Raw genomic sequence first — 24,911 nt, forward strand, 5'->3', positions numbered from 1 at the left:
GGAGCCCGGAAAAGGAGCGTGAGGCCTCAAGGATGCAAGAGTTGCATCATCCGAATTCGGATTCAGCACCCTCGATATAGGGTAAAACTATCACTTGTTTTCAATATCTCACCATTTAGAAGGAAATACGTGGGAATTTCCGGTTTTGGCGGCCATCTTGGCGGCCATCTTGAATATCTCAAAACCCTCAAGGATGCAAGAGTTGCATCAGCCGGATTCGGATTCAACACCCCCGAAATAGGGTAAAACCATCAAAAAACATTGGGTGGACGGTAAAACAAGGTTCAGCCTCTGGCAGCCAGACTAAGAGCTATGAGCTAGCTGCACTGTTCTTCCCCAAGAGGGCGCTATATAGATCGCTACCGCGGCGTATGTCGTCAAAGATCGCGTTGTGATCGTGTACTCTCGCGTTCTCGACTTCTCTGGCTGTCCGTGTTGACACAATTTCGAACCCTGCTTTTCACGAAATTAGAGTTCCACAATGACATCAACACTCTGGAGCTGATAGAGGTAATATTCAATATGTATTGGAAGTGAGAAATGTGCAGATTTGTGATCTTTGTAAATCATTCCAATCTATGATCTGTTCGTGTGTACGAATAAAGTCAAGCATGCTACCTTTAGAATCTACTCGGTATACCGCTACGCGTATTGTACGTGTGCGTGCATTCCAACAAACGTTTTGGCATGCACGTTTGGTATAGTCCGACACGCTGTATATCACGTACCGTTTGCCTAATGTGTGCTTCATGCTTTGAAACTATGGGTGGTATTCTGACATTGATTCTTAACACTGTGGCCAATATTTCTTCCAAAGTCAGGACTTCCCCCTAAGTTTCTTCCTATTTTTCCTAGAGTTAAGAAGAAACTTAGGAAACTATGGAAATGAGGACGATTCCCTTTGTTTTCCTTTTTTAGCCTTCTAACTTTCACGGACACGTTGTCGATGGTCCATGGGCACGGTTTCACTTCATCATGAGTTATGGATTCTTTATCAGATTGATCAGGGTTGAAAAGCTCCATCTGGAACATCACTCAACGTTGATAACGGTCTTTGAGGGAGCGGTATCTGATCAAGCTGTGTGCTCTTTAGCTTTTGTTTGAATGCCTTTGAGTCCGTGATGTACAAATTGTAATGATGGAAATTAATGTTAATGTGACAATGACAATGTCAATGAGTGGGGGATGGAGTTCTGATCTTTGGCAGATTTGGGGAAAAAAGACTGATTGAAAGCAGCAGTTGGTCTTGCTAAAACTAAAGGAACCTCAAGGGAGAGCGGGTGAGATCTTCTTGTTGTAGTCACAGAGGGGTCTTGTTTCTTGAATTCCAAGTGGTCTGTAATAGGGAGATCTATTGTTGTGGATCATCTTGTGCATCATGACCTGCCTGTTGATGAATCTTCTGTGTTGGAGGGGTGGAACTGGAAGTTGGAGGGATGCAAGCATGGCTGTGACAGAGCTTTCATGTTTGTAATCATTCAGAATGAACCATGCAGCTCCCCTTTGAACTAACTAACGTTAGTTCTACTCATTTGTCTACAACACACACACTACTTGGTGCGCGTGCGGGTAGAGTAAAATTAAAAATATAAAGTTACCCTGTTTGTGGAATGAGGCAGGCTTTGTACAGGGTGTCTATTTGCGGAAGGGCCATTTCATTCATTGATGAAAAGGTCAAATCAGATGTCACTTCCCGTAACACTTGTGAGTATTAAACTCCTGCTTGTGTTCTAAAGTGGGACTGAGAAGCACCCGTACATGTACACTGTTCATCAATGTTCATTAGCTGTTTTATTGATGAATGAAAGTGCCCCTGCCAGAAAAAGGCACCCTGTCGCATATTGGGTATTTTATCTTTACAGTATCGGTACACTCTCAGGAGGTTCTTCACAGTACTTGAAGTAGAAGAAGAACAATTACGTAGGCCTATTATTAATTGACTATAAATTTGCACCACAGCCCAGTCTCTGTAAAATTAAAATTAAAAAATGACAGGACTGTACCCAACCAGGAAGGTAGAATATGTTTGAAATACGTTGAAATACAATTGTACATTTGAAATAGACCCTACAGTACGTTGTTTTGCCATCTCAAGTCCATCCAATAAGAAGACAGTAATTTGCAGTACGGTAATCTGCAGTACGGTAATCATTGCAGTCTGTATACAAGAAATTTACATAACATGTACATTGTATTTGCTCACAATGATTATTGATAGGCCGTGTCATTTAACTTTGCACAGTAAGCACTTCATGTGCGCAGAATGGGCACAGAAAATTGGGCATGACATGTGAGCATGCACAACACGGGTAAAATAAATGAATAGATATATCGGATCGTCATTTGTTAGTCCCTCATGCTTATCATACAACATTTTATATTGGCTTAAGAAAGAGCATTAGGTGGGGATAAAGGATGGCCTAATTTGCATTGAGGAGTTCCTAGGAAGAAATTTCAGAATATCAATTCTTCTTTCCTAGACACTTCCTAAATTTCTGACTTTAATAAGGAAAAAAACTTAGCTTGAAACTTGGGAAGATTTTATAATACCACCCCAGATCTACTGTGTAGAATGGTTGTATAGTCTAGATAAAGGAAAAAAAATCAACCCGTTGTCAAAACTGTCGCTAGACACTCGATAGTTTTAACAATAAACATACAAAGTAATACATTAATTGTATGAAGAAATATTTTGTTTGTAGCTAGATGTAAAGTACAAGTGTTGCAGCATTGGATGACATTTTTTTTTTCTAATCTAAAGTTCTACTTCTGCTTTTATTAAAGTGATCCACTTCACCTTTTTTTTTGTGTGTTTCTTTGGCTGTTTTTGCTGTGTACCTGCATGGTATGGTACATTGTACAGTAGATCTCTAAATCAAGCTACCCATAATTCAACCATACACCATAATACCATACAAAATTCAACTGCCAAACATTTTTTGTGCGCAGGTGAATTTTGCCACTGGTGCAGGTTTTGTATACCATACCAATGGAATAATGTAAGAATAAGATTCAGATTTACTATGTATAAGGCAGTGTCTTAAAATGTCTCTTTGTGTTGTAGTGTCTACTCACAAGTCGTGAATGATAAATGATCTTTTTTTTCTCTCTCCATGCATTTTAACTTCTACACATACATTGTACATTCTATTGAATTTTCATTGTCTTTGTATACAGCCTTTCATCGCAGCAGAATTAGCCAAAAGTTCTCTTCACTAGGCAGCGGCAGTGGTAGAACCCCTGTGTTTTCACCATGCCTGAGTTGATCCCCACAATGGTGGCGACGTCGGAGGCGGAGGAACCAGCCGAGAAGTCTGACACTCCAGCCCCCAAACCTATGGTGGGCATCATCTACCCACCCCCTGAAGTCAGGAGTATCCTTACACACTACATGGGCAGAGACTCCAACTCTCCCGCTTTCGACGGGAGATCTCCCGCCGAAAGCCCATTTTTGCAAATCCCCCGTTCTCCTGCTTGAGATTTAATTTCTTCTGCCCTTGCTCTTATGTCTCCTGCTTGAAATGATTTCTTACTTAGAGTCATCGTATGTTGAAAAATAAGCCTTAGAGAGCACAAGAGAGCATGTAGAACCCTAGAGCTTCCAGGGTCCTTAAGCGGGCCCTGGACCCCGGCCACAAGGAACTTCGCACTTCGCACACATCAAGTTGGAGTCTCCTGTTTGCTAGGGGTTTCAGGGGGGAGAATCTCCAGGTCAGAAGGTGCGTGGGGTTGGAGTCTCTGCATGGGTGATGGGTTTGAAGTGAAATGGGATTGCCTCATGAACAGTCAAAGCCTTATACTACAGCCCTCGTAAAGTATTGTGCGGATAGCGTACAACATGACTTGTTGTAAAGGAAGCTGAGCAGGTCAGTGCAAGGGCTATTTGAGATCTGCAGTTAAAAAATAGTGTATACAATGTGTCAAGGAAAAGTGTAATTGACACCTCATACCTACAAATTGTACTTGCTATTTAAGTTACCAAATAAATTGATTACTTGCTTCAAGTGCCACAGTAATGATATCTTATACTCACCCGTTCTTTGGCCATCAATGCAAAGGGTAAACTGATAATACGTAGATTGTACAGAAAATTCTCTTCAAATTGAATCCTACTGATTAATCTCTGTTTTAACAACAAACCTCTGGCAGCAGAACATAATAATTGAAGCTTAGGTACCTTTTCACACACTGCACACAGCATTACGTGTATATGCACGAACATACAAGCCTGTTTAAAGATGTCTCAGTAGTTTTTAAGAGAGGACATTTGTGGCTGGTTTAGGGACTGAAGAGTGAAATAATATTTGGAGCAACAAGGCATAAGGTATGTTGCTCTTTGCGGCTTTCAGGAGAGCAGATCCTGTATCCACAGAAGGTGTAATATTCATTGCGGCATTGATGCTACAATGTAAGCTCTGAAACGCAAATGACAATCCAAACTTGGTAATCTACAAATGTAAGGCTTTGATTGTCATTTTTCACCCAAGCTGATGGGAGGTTTTGCTGTGTTTTGTTACTGTATTTACCATATATTTAGTGAGTCTAATTTTCTGCAAATCGGGATGCCCCAGCAAAGTCACAAGTGGTCAAATTTGGGATGGTGGAGTGCAGTTATGAACAGAGAAATGTACACCTGCACAACTCCTTTTCCACTGGGTCCAGAGTTGATGTTTCCACATATAGTTAAAGTCACGATTAGCACCCAACTTGCAAAATTCACAAAAATTTTAACTTCCACAAATGTATGGTGAATGCAGTAATCACAGTGAATTACATTAAAGGTGAGTATGATGCCTCTGTGTGTGTAAACTTACCAGTGTGCGCTTCTATTTCAGCTTGTACTTTGCAAGTCGTGGTTGACATTCCTGAACCATCCTCCTGACAGATATTGTTGACAAGACCGCCAGCTTTGTGGCTAGAAATGGTAAGTGTACTTGAAGAGCTATTTTGATTTAAAGCGAACAACCAAGTGTATCTGTAGAAACCAAGAACGAAAAAAAAAAAAATAGTGACCAGGAACCACTTTATGAAAGACCGTATGTCTCTTTTCTAGAAGCAACGATTCGCTAGTGAATTTGAGTGCAATAGGAAAGGAAATATTTCGTATTTTAGGAATATCAGCCAACTTTGCAGACTTCCAGAAAGTAAGACCAGTATTTAACTCAGTATTTGACTTGGACATTCATTAAGCCTAAAAGGGCCGGGAGGGGGAAATCCACCCCCCCCCCTCGACGTTTCGTGCTATAATACTGTAACGCGAGAAGGCCTCGTCGCGAGGCTTCTTGACTTTCTTCGTTCAAGTCTCGCGCAACTTTTGAGACCAAATTTGCAACGTCCGCGCATACCTTTGCGAAGCCACGCCTTTTTTGTAACGGAATGTTGCCCCAAAACGGGCAAAATTTTGTGATTTTGTGTACATTTCCTATGGAAAACAGTGCTCTGTCATGAAAGTCATAAAAACCTGATTATTTTTACAATTAATCACTTTCATTGATTAATTTTGTGCTAATTATGGTAGAAAAGTGGTCAGTGACAATTTCCGATGAAAAAAACAAGAAAAAAACAAAAGGTGAAAAACAAGGAAATACATAAGAAATTCTGAAAACAATATAATACATAAGAATTGAAATGAGTTTTGGAAGTTTTTGTGATGTACAATTGTTGAATATGCTAAAACAGATTTACAGATCAAAAATTAGACTCTCAATGCTTTTAATTAGGCTAAAATATCACCTTGAGCTTAATTTGCATAATTAATTAATTAAAATTAGAAATTGATGGTTTCAAAAAAATCTTATGACACAATCTTGTAGATTATGACGCGGGTCTCATGCATGCAAAATTTCACCGCGATCGCACCTGCGATGGCCGAGATCTTTGGGGGGGGGGGGGCCCAAATCGAAATTAGTGAGACTCTGTTATATTTTGTTGCATATACCATATCAAGACAACGTCCACTGGATGACTGGCTATGGTGTTTTTTTAGTGTATCCTCTGACTAGGGAGAAGGGAGGACATTAGATGCCTGTGTAATAGTACTAATAAGTCTTACATTACAGTGTTTGAAAATACAGGGTACTGAAAATAGTTCACTGCAACAACATAGAAAACATAAAACTGGCAATTAATTGAAATAATTATCATGGATTTTGAGACTTTATCAGGGAAAAATTAGGGGAAATCAGGGAATTTGGCTTTCTTGAAAATGCTGGGAACCCTGGCAGTACAGTTTGGCTCCTGCTCTCTCACCATGTGTTTTTTGACTATGTTACACGTTGACTACAGGACCGGAATTTGAGACGAGGATCAGACAGAACGAGATCTCCAACGCCAAGTTCAACTTCTTGAACCCCGGCGACCCCTACCATGCATACTACAGGCACAAGGTCAAAGAATTCCAGGAGGGGAAAGCTGCGGAGCCAGTCGGCATCGCTCCCATCAAGGTACTGTATGGCAGAAACTCAGACAAGTGGATAGAATTTGTTACCCGCGACAACAGTGTCAGGCAAAAGTCGCAAGAGCATGGAACAAATACCCAATCTCCGACGTTCCGACATTAGTCCAAGCTGGACAAGGCATATTAAATGAAATTAAATTTAATATGCCTTGTCTGCCTTCGACTTCCTACCATAACAATGTCGGAATTGTCGAGCTTGGATATTCGTTCATTGTGTCACTGCTGGCAACCAGGGATAGCCTGGTGGGAGTGTCGCTGCCCGGAAAGCAGTAGATGACCGGTTTGAGTCCCACTGGTTCCTTTTTTTTTTTTGACATGTTTGTTAATTTACAGGTCAGTTGTGATCTTAACAAATTTTATTTGTATTGGGAGACAAATTGAAGAAACTCACACCTGAACCCTCACCCCTCTAATATCTTTTTTTCTCTTAGATTCATCCATGCCGTACATGTACCAAACTCCACACAGTAATTTATGCTGATATGTAGTTGATTTGTTGTTGTTTTCACTATACAATTCAGCTTCCTGTCACCCAGCCGAAGCCAACTTTACTAGTGGAACCTGTCGTTCCGAAGGAGCCCCCACCGGAATTTGAATTTGTCTGCGATCCTCCATCCATCAATGCCTTTGAACTGTGAGTTATGTTGTTTGTTAACTTACCGTATTAAACCCGTTGAGGACGAACCAATTTTGCTACAACACACATTTCCCTAGACCCCTGCCCCAGTTTACTTGCAATTTTTCCTCAATGGGTTAAAAGCGGAATGGTTGACCACTGCCTGTAAAACACCGAACCACTGAAATAAAAAGTCATTTTGATATCAGTAAATGTGACTTCTGTCATTTAAAAATGCTCCCCACATTACAAAAGCAATGCATGCTAAACCTGTAAAATAGAAATTGTTCACATTCAAAAAGAATCATACTTCATTTATTTGATACAGTGGACTCTCGTTATAATGAAGTCCTCAGGACCAGGAGATGTCTTTTGTTGTATCAAAATTTTGGTCTAGCCGAACAAATAAACAATAAAAAACATGCAGCCAATTATTTTGCGACATAGATTTTTATTTCGCTGTAACCGGAATTTAGTTATAACCATGTTTGTTATAACAGGAGTGCACTGTAACCAAGTTTTGAATGTAATTTGAATTAATCTTTATTTGTAAAATGAAGTTATCTTCATATATAATTCCCAGACCTTCCAATTGATTTCCAAATATTTCTGTCTTACATGATACCAAGCCAAGAAATTTCATTGCCCTGGAAACATATATAGTAAGAAATCTAAAATCTAAAAATAAGAAATCTAAAAATTGCAAGTAAATCTTAATTCATATTGTGACACAGTTTTTCCGCCTTTTGTCAACACCAGGGATGTTGTGAAGCTGACTGCCCAGTTTGTGGCGAGGAACGGCGGCCAGTTCCTCACGAATCTTATGAACCGAGAGCAGCGCAACTTCATCTTTGACTTCCTGAGGCCACAGCACAGCATGTTCAACTACTTCACCAAGCTTGTGGAGCAGTACATCAAGGTATGCCAGCGAAATTCAGGCCTTGCATCCATGGCATCTTGCCTTTAATGCAGAGCTGTCTAGTGTTCTGTATGGAGATGTTATCTCTTATGTTCCTTATGTTTCGTTACAATGGGATCTGATGTCATGTGTTACCCACGAATCACTTTTATAGACTGTTGCTTCTGTAAAACCAATAAGGAGCAACTTTCCTGAAGGTGGCTTTCCTTACCAGGGTACTGTAAAAGTGGAAATTTCTGCGGTGTTGAAATTTTCGCGCATTTGCGCAACCAGAAACTAGCGCAAAAATAAAAGCACGCAAATATTTTTGCTTGCCATATGTTCCTGTGCGTGATGTCTTGATTCCGCGGAATTAAAAACGCGCGAAACTCTTCTTGCTCGGCCAAGCGCGAAAAACTAGTCACGCTAAAATATCCACTTTTACAGTACGGTAGTTGCTGAAACTGATTAAAACCACATGTTTGTACACAGTGTTCTATGCTGCTATATTTTAGTTTAGAACTCTGTGATATCATTTCGTTGCATAGTAACACAAAAGTGAAGTAGAATTCATGAAGCACTTCTGTGTACTACATTTATACCAATCTATACCATGTATTAGAGATAGTTGCTCACTACACATCTTACTAGTATTCAACAGTCAATCATTTCTTCAGACTATGTCTTGTTTGTATCTACTGTATGAGCTGAAATTTTCGCGTACAGATATTCTCGCGAATTGCTACTTGTAGGACATTTGTGCGTGTTGTTAATTTCGCGGTTGTGACGGTCTAACTGAACGTAACTATTTGCGCGTTGTTATTTTCGCGGTTCAAAGGCGATTCGCGAAATTCGCGAAAATAAAACCACCGTGAAAATTTCAGCTCGTACAGTATCTTTCTCCGTATACATTTATCTTTCTCCACACATCTTTCTTTTTACATGTCTATATTCTCTATCCATCCATTTACAATTACGTATTTGCCTACACGTATCTGTTTTTTGTTATCTATACATGCTTATGTGCTGATGCTACACATAACACTTTATAGAATGACTGAACAGGACATTCAGTTCCAGACAGCTCACAAAAACTTTCCATGTATTTCCTTCAATGTTTCTATGCCCCAGGTACTGATCCCGCCCAAGGACCTCCACGGCAAGCTGACAAACGAGGGCGATTCTCGCCGTGCCGTGATGGAGCAGGTCTCACAGAGGGTGGAGTGGGAGAAACACCAGGAGAGACTCAGGAAGAAAGACGAGGAGGAGAGAGAGAAAGAAAGAGGTGGGCATCTCGGTATAGAGTATCGAAGTGTGACATCATAGCCATCCATTGCTGTGGAAACTGATGCTAAACAACCTCATATAGCCCATATCGTTGCTGGGGCGACAAGACCTCGTATCTACAAAATGTCAAATGTTCAGGGGAGCCAAAAAAAACAAAAACATGGCAGCCAAAGCACTATAGCGAATGAGATAGCCTTTCCATGGAAATGCTGTGGTGGCTTCATTTTTGGGTTAAGACACTTAGGTTAGATTATTTGACCATCAATCAAAAAAAGTCATTTTCACCAAAATTGCAGATACAAGGTCTTGTCACCCCAGCGACGATATATCTGTTAACAGAACGGTTGCTAAACCATGCTGAAACAATAGACTCTGACGTCATCACAGGTCTGAGCGCTTTGGCAGGAATTTTGTGCAAAGGGTAACTACTGAATTGTTGAAGCCACGAGGTGCAGCTGAGTTGGTTTAGACTTTACCACTGCATGCAGCTTATTCCTACTGATGCAGTGAAAATGTGCATCATCTGTTTTGTACAATGGTGAACATTTTTTTTTTTTTTTTTCCAAGAGATCTTTTGTGTTTGTTTGTTTTTTTCAATCACAGGTCCAGTAATTATTGAGGCATGGTAAATTTGTTGGATGCATAGCTAACTATCTCAAGCTAACTGCTTGAAGGCTCGCTAAGTGAACTAACTCTCCCTACAAGTGTGCCAACTCTTGTTACAAGTTAGAGAGAGTGTGTTTGCTGTGGCTGTTGTCAGTGAACGTAATTATCTTTGATATCGCATGTCTCTCCAGTGAAATGCAGTGCACAGCTCTTGACCAAAGAGGCCTCTGAGTTTTCTCTTCCCATTCTATACTTACTCCTTCCACGCCTGGATCAAGCTTTCAAACTTGTGAATTACAGTGGTGCTTCCAAACAAGCACAGCAATATGTATGATATACACACTGGATGATTTAGCATCGACTCCATGGATTGAACTTCTGAATAGATTGAAAAAATCTACTTGGTGCTGCCGAATAAATTCTAGAAAGAAGTCTTTAATTGTATTTTTTCTGTCTCTGCTTTGTCTTTCACAACAGTTGCATACTCACAGGTGGACTGGCACGACTTTGTCGTTGTGGAGACAGTTGACTACCAGCCGGACGAGGAGGGCCAGTTCCCGCCTCCTTTGAAACCTAGCGAGATTGGTGCCAGGATTCTTGCTGAGGAGAGATATGAGCAGTTCGGGGTGAGCACGGAAATTTGGTGAAGATATGATTTCCTCCTTGTCGGCACTGCTGCATTTGTGCGATATTAGGGAGCTTTAGATTTGCAGGGTGGACGTTTGAGACGACGCTTGCGTTGGACTTTCTCCTCTCTCCCTGTGTCGTGCTAAAAAGTAGCCTTGATTACGCTAGGACGCAATCTATGAAAAATAAATGGCACCCCAAATGATCGCTGCATGAAGTAGCTCTCTACGTCGTGAATTGAGCGGACGTACAAATAGCCCAGAACACGTAGTGAAAAACTCGGGACGACGCAAGCTATAAATAGGTCGACCTGGGGGGCGTTTCATCAACGAGTTCGTCGGAGATTTTACCGACAAATTTGCTATCAGCCAATCAGACCAAGGATTTCATTAGCTTGTAACAATTGTCAGTGTAAATCATTGCGTCTGATTGGCTGATAGCAAATTTGTCGGTGAAATCTCCGACGAACTCGTTGATGAAACGCCCCCCAGATGTGCGTTTTGCGTATGCTCAGAACATTTTTTTTTTCCTTTGTACGTTCCTGTCGCGAAAATCTAGAGCTCCCTATTACTGAAACATGGCAACACATCAACTCTCACACTCTTTAAAGATTTACTCCTGGATAATGTATAATATCTACAAAGCCTGAAACATGTAAATAATGTTCTTGTTTACTGAAGAAATAATCAGTTTATGTGCAGTATAGGTTTTTCACTCTCTGCTGCACCAACCCTCATCTTCTTCTTTTAGTCAGCATATTATGGTAATTAGATGAGTCACAATGTGCAGTGCCGTCAAGTCTGTGTCATTTCTGTACATGTATGTCTGTCTTCATTCTTTCATATCATGCCTTTCCTCTCCTTTTGTATCTTCTAACTTGTTGAATGAAAGAACAACAACATTGACTTCAAAATGTGCTGTAAAAGTGGCAATTTTTGCACAATTTGCACAACCAGAAACCAGCCCAAAATAAAAACACACAAATATTTTTGCACCTCATATGTGCTATTATTAAATGTTTCGATTCTGCAGAATTCAAAACATGCGAAATTCATCTTGCCCAGCCGAGCGTGAAAAATTACTCGGGAGATAATAACCTCTTTTACCTTTAATACACTGTATTCTAAACATTCCCCATATTTATAATGTCACATCTTCAGTTCTTCACGGACTTGAGTCTTGGTGGAAGTACAGTAGCCCAAATAAACGGACAATCAACTAATTCTCGGTATCGCCAATACCCAGATGCCGTGCGCAGAGCAGCGTTTAAGATGCATTGTGGTATAGTTTGGGGGAAACTTGCCTCTGTTTTGGCTGCATATGCCCTCAGGTCACGTTCTGTCTTCATCCAGGGGTATTTTTTGTTGAAGATTTCTTCACTTTCCATCATGTGACCAGCACATTGAAGCCTAGCAGTAGTGAACCATAACTCTAGTGATCGCAAATCATTGAAATTTAGAAACTTTCAACTCTTTTAAAGCTGAATTATAGCCAAGAAAAAAGGAGTGACAATGTGACAATGTAAAAGCAGACAAATAACTCTATTGAATGGTATAGGAACTGCGATGTGCACAAGACAACTGGAAGCGACAATGGCACCGGGGAATCCCACAGTGCATCTGTGACAGAGCTCTTCAGCATGGTTTGCGCATTGGCAATACCGAGAATTGAATTCTTTCATGAAATCCTTCATGCAAAACAGAGGAAACCAGACAATTTTGACAAATTCCTTTCCTGCTTGTTTTCCACCAGGAGGAGCTGGCCGAGGAGGAGGACGTTGAGATGGAGGTCGCCAGCGAGGACGAGGATGAGGAGGAGGAGGAGGAAGAGGAGGAGGAGGGAGGGAAGGAGAAAGAAGGAGAAAGCAAAGAAGAAGAGGGAGAGGCGGAGAAGGTCACAGATCAAAACACAGAGGTCCAGGACATGGAGGAGGGAGTAAGTGCATTATTTTTTGTTGAGGGCAATATTGACTGTGGTCAATACATTGAATATATTGACCTTGGTCAATACATTGAATATGTTGACCTTGGTCAATACATTGAATGTATTGACCTTGGTCAATACATGAAACCTGAAAAAGGAAAAAAAAAAACAACAACAACAACAAATCCTATTATTGCTGCACTGTTCTTGCTATGTTGCAAAACTGAGATATTAAAAGTTTATTTGGTCGGGGTATGCAATGAAGTTGATTAAAAAAAAGAAGAAAATATTGTCCAGGGTAGCAACATTACTATGACAGTTTATAACATGATATGCTTTGCTATGATAGAGCAGAGGTGCCAACAGCTATTTCCCTCCCCCTTTTTTTGAATTTTACACTCTTTTATCCCCCCAAAAAATACTGCAGGCTTGAGAGAAAATTGCTGCTTTTCCAAATGGAATTTACTACACAAGTTTATTGCAGGGAAGAATACTGTATTCCCCCCCCCCACAATTGCATTGTTGCCTTATCAGCCCTCAAAATGATAGAGGGGAGGGATTTCCACTGTTAAGAATATGCTGACTGCTTCATAATGGAGCAGGGTAAAGATGTGTGTAGGCAAATTACATCCTGCTCACATTGTATGGCAGAGAATCTTTAATAAATGCTGCTGGTTAAAAAACAAAACAAATGAAAACAAAATAAAAGAAAATAATAGAAACCAAACAACAACATCAAAAAACATACAATCGTACTGACTGTTTTGTTTGTTCGTTTGTTTTTGTTGTTGTTGCTGTTGCTTTGATTGATATGAATTTCTGTATTAACCAGTTGAGGAAAAGGTGATTTTGTTGTGTAACACATGTATTCATAGATGTCTGCCTCAACTATACTCAGGACTATTCCTCAACAGGCTAACTAACTATGGTCAATCTCAATCTCTTCTATTATCAGTCTGACTCAGACATGGAGGAGAGTGATGAGGAGAAGGAGGAGGGGGCACCGGACGAAGAGGCCCCGCCCGTCCCGGCTCCGCCCAAAGAGGGCCCCATGCTTCCCCCGTTGCCCCCACAGCCTGGAGAAGCCATCATCAAGAAGGACTACAACCCAAAGTGTGAGCTGACATGAACTTACTCTGCATTTCTTCCTTATAATTTGTGCTTCCCGTTTACACTAAACCAGGGATGAATATACACAGTTGCAGATGAATTTCGTGCATTTAGCCCTTTCCTTACAAATGCTCGCAAATGCTGTTGACAAAAGATAAGATTTTAGTAGTTGGTTGTTTGGTAGAGTTTAGTTGAGAAGGAGAGTCACCGGTTTAAGTATCTCTTACTGAACTTATTTAATTTTTTTACTGTGTCAAAACTGTGAAACATTTTGTTTTTAGCACAGGTACTCTTCCTTTCAGGAAAGAATTTGGTTTTGAAATGATTAACCCCCCCACCCCAAAAAAAAAAAAAGAAAAAAAAAGAAAAAAAAAAAGGTGGATGGAATTGCTAATCATGTAAGTGTTCTAGTTTTTTATCCCCATAGTACAATTTTGCCATCAGAATTTCACTATTCATTTTGTTATCATTGCCCAATTTATCAAATTGTATGAAGCTTGGGATCAGACACATCCAGGTTTAGCAGTAAGACAGTGATCATGTGTTTGCTTTGTCCACTCTGCTCCCCCAATGTCCATCCAGTGTCCAAGCAGACGGCTGCAGTGGACACCACCAAGTACCTCATCTCCCCCATCACTGGAGAGAAGATCGCCGCCGATAAGATGCAGGAACACATGCGCATCGGTGAGTTGATGGGAAGGTTCCTCCTAACAAATCTCTCGTTTTTCAAGAAGACAGACTCTATATCTCTGAGCTGTTTTCTCTAATTATGGCATCCAGTCTGTGCCACATTGTATGTTTATGGTCATCAGAATTCAATGACGAGTTTTTCCACATTTTGTGTGACTGATGTACAAGATCTTTTGTCACTGATGTTGTTTGTGTTGAATTGTGTTCAGCCTGATGCTGACTATGTTCTTATGCACTGCATGTGCAACATTGTTCCCAACCATTTTTGAACTTTGTCTGAATAGGCTCATCTTCAGTTTTGCCTCTTTGTCTGTTTGCTTGTTTATTTTGTTAAAACTAGTACTCTTCCAACATCATTCTAAAAGGCAAATATTTTATTATATGTATGGACAGATAGAATGACTGATGTAAGTGTAACATCAACTTTAAAGATCAGAAACAGTTAAAATAAGAATTGACATTTCACAAGGATTCTATTGCGTAATACTTGTTAGATATTACGTCAGGAGAGAGGCCGCCATGTGTGCACGCGCAGTAGAACCAATACGTCATCGTGCATGCCGAGATTCGGACGGAGGATTTTATCCCTCTGTTTTTTCTGCCAGTTGCTTCGGATTTTGCCTATCTCTCGAATGTGTTTTTGGGTATATACTGTATCCTACATGCATTGCTTAGTACTTCAGTACTTCTCAATAAGAAAAATGAATACATGTGTAAGAACAAGAAGAGTGATGGCATTGAGACTTAAAATCAGGTTAAAAGACTGATATGATAACATGTACTTTCCATTTGAGGATGATTGCAACTGATTAAGAAATTGCCCTGCAACGACGTAACTAAGCACTGAATTGATCAGTGTTTTAGTATTAGCCAAGATAAAAAGTGATGCCATGGAAATATCCTTCTTTTATCTCTTCCTTTTATCTCCCAGGATTATTGGATCCTCGCTGGGTGGAGGAGAGGAGTCGCCAGATGAATTCCAAGGCCCAGGAGGAGGACTACCCACCGGGCGCCGCCATCGAGGAGAGCCTCAAGAACCTCGCCGAGAGGAGAACCGATATCTTCGGCGAGGGCGACATTGAGACGCAGATCGGAAAGAAGGTATGTGGATGACTGTCATGATGAGCAGGGACCAGAGTGGGTTCACCTCTGCCCAAGTTACTGTAAAACACTATATTTTCACAGCATGAAATTTTTTCGCAAATTATAGCCGATGGCCTTTTTCCGCAGCATTAAATTTGCGCGACTTGGAGCGGGTGGCCTTTTTCGCGTCATGAAATTTTCTTAAGTTACCTCTGACATTTAATGCATGTAAGGTAGACAAGATCTTTCATGTGCATTTTAATTTCGCGTATCTTGGCTCTCGCAAAATTCTAGAAATTAAAATGCGCATGAATTTTCCTCGTTTTACAGTATGCACATCCTTGCCCCATGAAGAGTAGTTTACATTTTTGAAAGCGAATGGAAAGGGTTGTTCTTTTTTGTTTGTTTGTTTGTTTGTTGTTTTTTTTTTGCCAAACATGCTGCAGGTTTCATTGAAAATATTGATAACCCGAATTGTTATACTCTGTAGAGATACCTAGTGAAGGCAACAGAATAGAGCCTGTTTGTCAAACAAACAAATATGCTGTTTCAGTGCTCGGAGTAATGTAAAACAAAAACAGTATTGTAACTGTATTTGGGTAGCCTTTTCAGTGTTACCACTGCTCTACGAGAGGGCCTTGCCGTTAATATTACCCTAGCGTTGCCAGGTACCCATTTACACGCCTGGGTCGAGAGGTAATGGTGTAATGCAGTGTTGTAATGGTGTAATGTGGTGTTGTAATGATGTGATATGGTGCTGTAATGGTGTAATATGGTGTTGTAATCATGTAATGCGGTGTTGCAATCATATAAGCGGTGTTACAATGTTGTAATATGGTGTTTTAATGGTGTAATGGTAGAACGGCAGCCTCGCTCTGGCCTTCGTTCATCTGCCCTTACTCTCCAAAAACACTCAAAACTCACATTTTTCACCAGGCCTTCAATTGCTAACTGTCTTTGAAGAGTCTGTGCCTTTGAATGCTGTGAATCATCATCATCATCATAATGTGGTGTTTTAATGGGGTAATGCGGTGTTATGATTGTGCAATGCAGTGTTGTAATGGTGTAATGTGGTGCTGTAATGCTGTAATGTGGTGTTATGTGGTGTTGTAATGGTGTAATATGGTGTTGTAATTGTGTATTGTTCTTTTCCAGATTGGTGAAGAGGAAGAGGAGGACAAAAACAAGCAGAAGGTCATCTGGGATGGACACAGTGCCAGGTGGGTTAACCCATTTCAGGCTAGATTGGAATATATCCGTAGGCAGTGTGTAGGACTTACAACGGTCCAAGAAACAATGGGTGAAGAGATGGGCACTTTTGTTTTGTGAACAGAAACATTTTGAGGTGGACATGGTCCCGGGTGAATTGACCATTTAAAGGGATGGTACAGTATTGGCGGAGATGAGAATTGGGCTTTTAACTTTTTGTGTGATACCAAAAAAACACTTATGAAATAGTACAGAGCATACCATTTTAAGAGAAATTCAAAGTTTATTTGATGAAAATCGGGTTTGGCATGACTGAAACATCCAAAAACAAAGTAAAACAAAGCGATTGTAAAAAAGTGTGGGTCCCACACTTATTAGAATCGATCTGTTCTGGATATCTCAGCCATTTCAAAACCAATTTTCATCAAATAAACGTTGAATTCCACATGGATTTACATGTTTTTTCATATTTCATAAGAGGTTTCTCATTGTCTCACCAAAAAATGTTAGAAAGCTGAAATTAGGTCTCAACCAAAACTATACGATCCCTTTAAAGGGAATGTAAACCCAAAGAGCAATGTGGATTGAGTGAAAGCAGCAACATTAGCAGAACACATCAGTGAAGGTTTGAGGAAAATCTGACAATCGATGCAAAAGTTATGAATTTTTAAAGTTTTGGTGTCGGAACCGCTGGATGAGGAGACTACTAGAGGTTATGACGTATGAGTGGACAACAATACAAAGAAAATATAAAGGAAATTCAACAAAAATTCACTTTTCTAGCATTGTGAAAGAGCACTTGACTAACCGCTTTCAGAAAGCAGGGGGAATATTGCTACCCTTACATTATGTCGGTATCAAGATGACGGAATTTGTAATTTTGATGAAAAATGAATTTTTGTAGAATTTTCTTTATATTTTCTTGATATTGTTGTCCACTCATACGTCATAACCTCTAATAGTCTCCTCATCCAGCGGTTCCAATACCAAAACTGTAAAAATTCATAACTTTTGCATCGATTGTCCGATTTTCTTCAAACTTTCACTGATGCGTTGTACTAATGTTACTGTTTTCACTCAATCCACATTGCTCTTTGGGTTTACCTTCCCTTTAACCCTTTCTGTGCCAGGGATATTGAACAGAGTGTACAACTTATTGGTGTTTTCTGTGCCCATCTGCACTTTTTTTTGCACACAAAGGGCTAACAACCAAAGGGTTTGTGGGAATCTTGTTGGTCTTTGCATACTATTAAGAAAGCAGACAATTCTGTACTATCTCTGCAAGTAGACTACAGTGTGGGAAGAAAAATGAATAGTTTAAAAAAACCGTATGTATAGTCTCTTTAGTGTTACGAGACTTTGTTAGATACTTTGTCAACAAAAATCTACCAAAAATTTGATATTGTTACAGATATGTGGCTTCACTTTTGCCTCTCTGTCATTGCATGATGAAAAAAAAAGAGAGAAAAAAAAAATGATAACAGCAGCAAACGCTCTTGTAGAAAGTCTTTTCAGATACATGTTGACAAACATGCCTGCACTGTCTCTAACTCTCCTATTTTTCAACAACAAAAACCACCAGCATGGAAGCTACTACCAGAAAGGCCCAGGCAGGAATCACCCTCGAAGATCAGATCAACGCCTTCCACAAGTCTAAGGGACTGCTGTGAGTCTACCTGCTGCTTTATACTGTATACACCATATATTTCGAGAGTCTAAATTTTCGCAGATCGGGACTTCCCAACAATTTTGCGAGTGGTTATATTCGCGATCGTGGAGTACTGTACTGAACGGAGAAATGTTTACGTGTGCGTCACATTGATATCTGGATCAGAGTCATTAATTTTGTGTGTCTTGAATTTCGCAAATAGCACCTGACTTGCAAAATTTGCGAAAATAAAAACCTCGCAAAATATTTGTCGTATACAGTAGTTTACTTGTTTCATGACTGTAAGCATCATGGATTGTGTTAAGTTGTAATCTTACCTGTACTCATTTGATGTTTGAGATTGAATATTTGAAATGGGCCTGATTCCTGTGCACAGGGAAAAATACTGTAAGTTGCTTCAAGCACCAGAACATGATTAATATGTGCTTTATGAGCAACAGCATTGCTGTTGATTGACAAATTGCCCTACATCGACGTAAATAATAAGCACTGAGTTGATCACTGAAGGGCAATTTGCCAATTAGTTGCATTAAAAACACCTGAACGGAAGAATTTCATGAATTTGAATAGCACTGCTATTGTTATTTATTTTTATATTTTTTTACTGGCTACTAGTAGTCTATTTCAAGGCTTTCTCATGAAGTAGAATTTGGTCAACAGAACTTGGTAATAGATGTAAACCTAGCTGCAAAACTTTTATGATATTGAACATTCTCCCCAGGCCTGACAAGGAGAAGGAGAGAATAGGACCTCACAGAACCAAGGAGACGCCACACCCACCCAAACCTCCGCAGGAGCCGCCCAAGCCGACTCCCAAGGCGCCCCCGATCCTCAAGGCGGTCCCCACCTCTCAGCCCCCCGTCCCGCCCCCTCCCATGCCCCCGCGCATGCCCATGGTGCACCCGGTGCCCATGGTGAGGGCCCCGTCGGCCCCGCTGATGCAGTTGCCGGGGCAACCCCTGATGAACCAGTTCCCGCCGGCCCCGCCCAGGATGGCCATGCCCCCTCAGGCAATGATCAGGCAGCCTGACATGATGCCAGGTGAGAGGATGGGACCGGTGATGATGTGATAATGGGGAGCTTAAAAGAATTTAGAGGCTGGCAGAGGAGGAAAGATAGAGAGAGAGGAACATGGAAAGGAGATGGGAAAAATAAAAACTGTCAAAAGACAGGAAGCCAAGCAGGTAAATGAGGGGATTAAAGCAAGAGGGTGGACAGACAAAAAGCAGAGGTGAACCAGTGATGATCCCAAGGATCATAGGGGTAACTTGTGAAGGATGAATGGGGAGGCAACATCAAAGAGATAAGGAACAACAGAATGGCAAAGGATAGGAGTGAAGTAACAACAGCAGGTGTGAAGTGGGAAGGGGTACTGGCAAAAAATGAAAGTGAGAGTCAACAAATGCAAAGTATAACACAGATCAATGTAACAAAAGAATAAGAAAAACAAATGTGAGAAGAAAGGGCAGTTGATGAGTCTTTTGTTGGAGTTGGGTATTCTCATTGATTCCAGGTTTTCAAATGATTCTCTCATGGGAAGATTAGCATCATGGCACTGGCTTTAATCTCAGCGAGAGCACTGTCACTGCTACATGAAAACTTGTTTTTATGATTATATTTAGGGGGTCAACCCATGCCGCACGCTCCGTTACCCATGCCGCCTCCTGGCCCACCCCAGATGGTGCGAGGGGTGATGCCAGAGCCACCACCCCGTCCCGCCCCACCACGCCCGGATATGAGCGGGGACGAACCTCCTGCCAAGCGGCAGAAGACGGAGGATGACCTGATGCCAGAGGAGCAGTTCCTGGCCACACACAAGGTATGAGCTCCCGGAGGGGTTGCCACGGTGATGGTGATTTCTGTGCAGTGATGACCCTGAATCACAAAATTACCCTCAAATCAGCAGATCTTTAGAGTTCTAGGGCAATTACCCCCTGTACAATCACCCCAGAACCTTCCCCTGACCGTAATCCTAATCCTAATCCTGAACCTACATTGTGATCCTAACCCTAACTCTAACCCTAAACCTTAAGGGAGGTTGTCTCTGGGGGTAATTGCCCTGATTATGATCTTTAGCTAAGAGTAGTTTCTGAAAGAGTACACCTTATGCATGAAAATGAACGTCATCCTTTCAAAAGTGATTTGAGTTGAAAGTGAAGAGTGGGTGAAATGTTATTCAAAATTGAAGTGGGGCCTCTAAGACATACCTAATCACGCAATTCTACAGACAAGCATTCCCCCCCCCCCCCAAAAAAAAAAAAAAAAAAAAAAAACTGCCAGAAAATGCAATTCCCCATTTGTTTTACAACCCCATATTTTAGAACTATATAGAAGAATTGCTCTTTTAGGAAATGTAAAACCTAAAGATCATCTTTTTTGACCCATTTCACCTATTATAATCCTCACCTAAAATCATAAAAATTGTGTGACTCTTTGTTAGTTTTGTGATACATGGCCACAAATGATACTTGTGTTTGGAACATTTATGTGTTTAGTGTTTGAAAGCAGCTATCACAGAAGAAGTAAATTCAATTTTGATACCACAAACCCAACACGACCAAAGTAATCAACTGTAAAATCCTCTGTATTTTCTCCAGGGCTCGGTGATGTTCAATGTACTAGTTCCGCTGGTCCAAGACAAACCAGAGTGGAAGCTACAGGGTCAGCGCATCACCCTCAATATGCCGCTGACCGACCAGGTCTCGGTCATCAAGGCCAAACTCTTCGAGCAGCTGGGCATCCCGGCCGGCAAGCAGAAACTGCAACACGAGGTGAGAGTCTTGAGGCGAGGCTAGCCTCATTACCGTCTGCCCATCTGAATTTTTAGTCGTGAATGAATATGAATAAAGAAAATGGGATACCATAGGGATTTAATTGTTCGTTTTGAATGAAAATGAGAAAAGGAAATGGGATTCAACCGTGATTCAAACCTGAGATCTCCTGATTGCTAGACTGGTGCTCTTACTGACTGTTCTTCTCCCTGTCACAGTCTGTCCGTTTGTCTTTTAAATTGAATGAAAATGAGCAAAGAATATGGGGTTCCATTGGGATTCGAGCCCAACATCCTGATTGCTAGACTGATGCTCTTATGAAGTGAGATATGGAGAGCCCTAGTATGGTGTTCATCTCAGAAACCCTGTGACTCTCATTTGTCGTGTGGTCAAAAACTTTGATAAACCTTGCATAAACCCCAGGGATTGATCGAAATCAACTTGGGGATAAATGCGAGGGATCACCAAAGTGACGCTGTTTTGTACTAGAAATGAGCCCTCTCTTGTGAATCCTCAAACATCCCTGTGGTATGGCCCTGAAACTGCCAAGATTTTGGATTCTGCAAAACTGAAAAAAAAAAAAAAAAAAAAAAAAAAAAAATCTCTTCTAACCTAGGAAGAGAATATTAACCCTAACTAGGCCGGGCTATTTAGGTAGATCATAGAGCCGGGGGGGGGGGGGGGCCTCCCAGGCCCCCCCTCCAGATCTCGGCCGTCGACCGCGCGATCGCGACGAAAATTGGCACACACATTGCCTATGGTGTAATCTAAAGTACTACGAAGTTAGATTTTAACAAAATTGTCATTTATGCTAAATTATGCTAATTTATGCATAATGATGCATAAAATCACACAATTTGGTATAAATCACTAAATAAAGCTCGAAATGGGCACATTTTTTTGTGTAAATATTCTTTTTAGTGTCCTAAGCAAATATAAGAGAAAAAAATTGAGCTATCCGAAAAAATTTCTTAAGTATTTTATTGTTTTTTGAATTTCTTATGTATTTCTTTTTTTTTTCGACTTTATGTTTTTCATTGTTTTTTCAATGAAACTTGTCCGCGACATTGTTCCGAACAAGAAAATATGTTATTAATTGATTTTAATCAATAAAACCCCAAAATAATCATGCTTTTATGAAATTTGACTGTAAGCACAGTTTCCATTGAAATTGTACACGAATTCACGTTTTTGAGCAATTTTTGGTCTGACATGCATGTACATATTTATGCGAAACTTCGGAACCGTGCGCCCGGACATCGCAAATTTGGTGTCAAAAGATGCGGGAGACTCGACAGAAAAAAGTCATGAAACGTCGCGGCGATAGCTTTTCACGTTAGCGATACATCGCGCGGAACGACGAGGGGGGGGCTCGGAGGCCCCCCCCCCGGCCTAGTTAGGGTTAAAGCATCTCCGATTTGGGGAATTGTTTTCACCCTATGAGGTGCATGTTGGACACAAATATCATTTCTCATTGATCTTTGAATCATTCCTGAATTGCTGTTAAAGTTTTGGCAGCCCCACATTGATATGTTTCATCAATACATCACTTTTAATATCATTAAATGGATAAAATGTGAAATTGTGTAGCCTGAAAATGAGGCTAAACATCCCGCCAGCCTCTTTTTCCCTATGTACAAATGGTATACAATGTGCCAGGAAGCTACAAAGCAGGTAGATGATCTAAATACAGTTGTAAAAGAGCTGATTTTGAACATAATGCTATGGAATAGCCAGCACTGACCAAACGACATGCAAATAGCTGTGGTGTTTTTTTTTTGGCAACTTAGCCAAGGTTTTGGAAGCTGTCTCAAAGTTTGGTGCTCAGGCTGAGCTGTTGAGGTAAAACCAAAGAGATTTTTCTCCTCCCCACCACTAGAGGGCGGACTCTACAATGGAGTCAGTGATTTCATGGGGGCCGCCATAGCTCACTTAACAATGGCGGACTTTGCGTACTATGTATACATTTCTACAGCGCGTATATTACGCGAACTTTTGAACTTTTACGCGAGTACGCACTTGATTTTGGCTGCTCCTCGGTTGCTCCTTTGCTAGCGTGTTAGCACGAGGGGTGAGCCTACCGTTGTACCGCCTCGTTGTCATCCAATGCTACCCTTGCGCTCACAAAACAATAGTACAGGGCGTATGAAGACTCCGCACTCTAGCAGTCACTGGGGAAAATCTCTTTGGGTAAAACCTGCCTCGGTCAGACATCAGAAGATTCATACAGTTCTGTGCTTATGTCCTGATAGTCCCATAGCTATATTTTTGTGTTGGTTGTCTCATTTCTTTTTTCACAGGGTCTGTTTATCAAGGACTCCAACTCGTTAGCTTTCTACAACTTCATCCACGGCACGGTGGTGCAGCTGCAGCTGAAGGAACGTGGTGGAAGAAAGCGTTAACTCTCATCTTACTTGTGAAATCAAATCAGAGTTTACATAAAATAATTGCACGCTGAACAGGCATATCTACTGTCTGTGGTTGACTGTCACCTTGCATTAGGGCCCCGTTTCATAGAATCAAATAACAAGTTATGATGGTTGTTATAAGCTACTGAAATTCTTGCATCTGATTGGCTGAGAGTAATTTTGTCATAGAGCTGTGGCATTTCTTACTGATAACAAGTTTTATGAAACGGGACGGAGATATCGCCGTCAAGCATAAAAACCTGACACACATACTCGCCAGATGTATATGTTCAGATTTTGGTATACTGTGTAATTCTCTAAATGGTCAGTTGTTTGTGGATGAGGAATATAATTGTTTAAGGCTATTTACATAAATCTTCTAAAAATCTACCACAGAAACAAAAACAAATCACAGTCGACTATGAGATAAGCTCAGTTTAAGGTGAGTTCCAGATTGTAAATGTACACTGTAGATCCAGTCATGCAGACCTAATGGCCCGAATTCAGGAATGTGGTACAATTGAAACCATGATTTAAACCATGGACAATTTGTATGGAGCGCCAATTGTTGCATGGCCTTGTTTCCTTAAGAAATCAGTCATTTTGTCGATGAAATATTCATTTCATTTACGAAAGGATCATTCCGTCGACAAAATGTCATTTCATTACAAAATGACCGATTTCGTAACGATATAGGCCATGCGACACTTGGCGCTCCATACAAATTGTCCATGGTTTACACCATGGTTTCAATTGTTCCACCTTCGTGAAGTTAGGCCACTATGTCAATTCATATCACCATAAATAGTTTATTTTCTTCCTTTTCTGGTGTGATTTTAAATGTGGTAGTTCATGCACCAGGATGCAGATGCGTGGTTTTCCTCTTATAAATATTTCACTTACGTACACATTTTATATTCTGCCCCCCCAAGGAAAAACGCAGTATCTAACATTTTTGGCGATTTTCACTTTTTTGCATAAATATAGTCATTGGGCAATCCTTCTTCATATGACATATTCAGATTTTTGAAAAAATGTTTAGAAAGCCACTTTTCCGTAACTGCCAAACGCAGTATCTACACTCAACTTGCACTTTCCCCAAGGAAAAACGCAGTATCTACATGATGAATATTTCCCCAAGGAAAAACGCAGTATCTACAAAGCTAGTCTTAATTACCAGACACTGTTATTTATATATGTGAATACTTTGCCGGTTGTTCTGTAATTTGAACGTAAATTACTTTCTTTAGATATACTTGCTCAATAATAAGACATAATGTTCAAAATATCTAACCGAAACAATACTGATTAGTAAATATTTTGATGAGATCGTGATCCTAATATAAAACACAGTGTGTGATTAAGACTAACCGAGTGCACATTAAACAATACAACACAACACTGACAGCTTGCAGCTAGCTAGCTGCACTGATGCTGTGCATCAGTCAGCACAGGGCCCGGCTAGTCAGCATACAGTGGGAGTGTGTACTTGGAATAAAACAAAATGTTGTCGTGGGGAAAATTACTCGTGAGCCTAGCCCTCAAGAAAAATTTATC

The 24,911-nt window shown here is 40.6% G+C and overlaps 1 protein-coding gene across 1 annotated transcript; it reads left to right on the forward strand.

Annotated features, from left to right (window-relative positions):
• Positions 1-397: 397 nt before the first annotated feature.
• LOC140226592 (splicing factor 3A subunit 1-like) lies at positions 398-24,910 on the forward strand. The gene is made up of 18 exons (XM_072307044.1): positions 398-510; positions 3,178-3,374; positions 4,886-4,924; positions 6,286-6,443; positions 6,946-7,091; positions 7,833-7,992; positions 9,103-9,256; positions 10,342-10,490; positions 12,244-12,426; positions 13,370-13,529; positions 14,107-14,208; positions 15,146-15,315; positions 16,453-16,517; positions 18,089-18,172; positions 18,897-19,216; positions 19,798-19,994; positions 20,773-20,946; positions 23,247-24,910. Exons 2-18 carry the CDS (start codon positions 3,254-3,256, stop codon positions 23,346-23,348), a joined length of 2,484 nt encoding a protein of 827 aa, XP_072163145.1. The 5' UTR covers positions 398-510; positions 3,178-3,253; the 3' UTR covers positions 23,349-24,910.
• The last annotated feature ends 1 nt before the right edge of the window (position 24,911 follows it).

Source organism: Diadema setosum, chromosome 3 (assembly GCF_964275005.1).
Source record: "Diadema setosum chromosome 3, eeDiaSeto1, whole genome shotgun sequence".
Classification (NCBI taxonomy): Eukaryota; Metazoa; Echinodermata; class Echinoidea; order Diadematoida; family Diadematidae; genus Diadema; species Diadema setosum.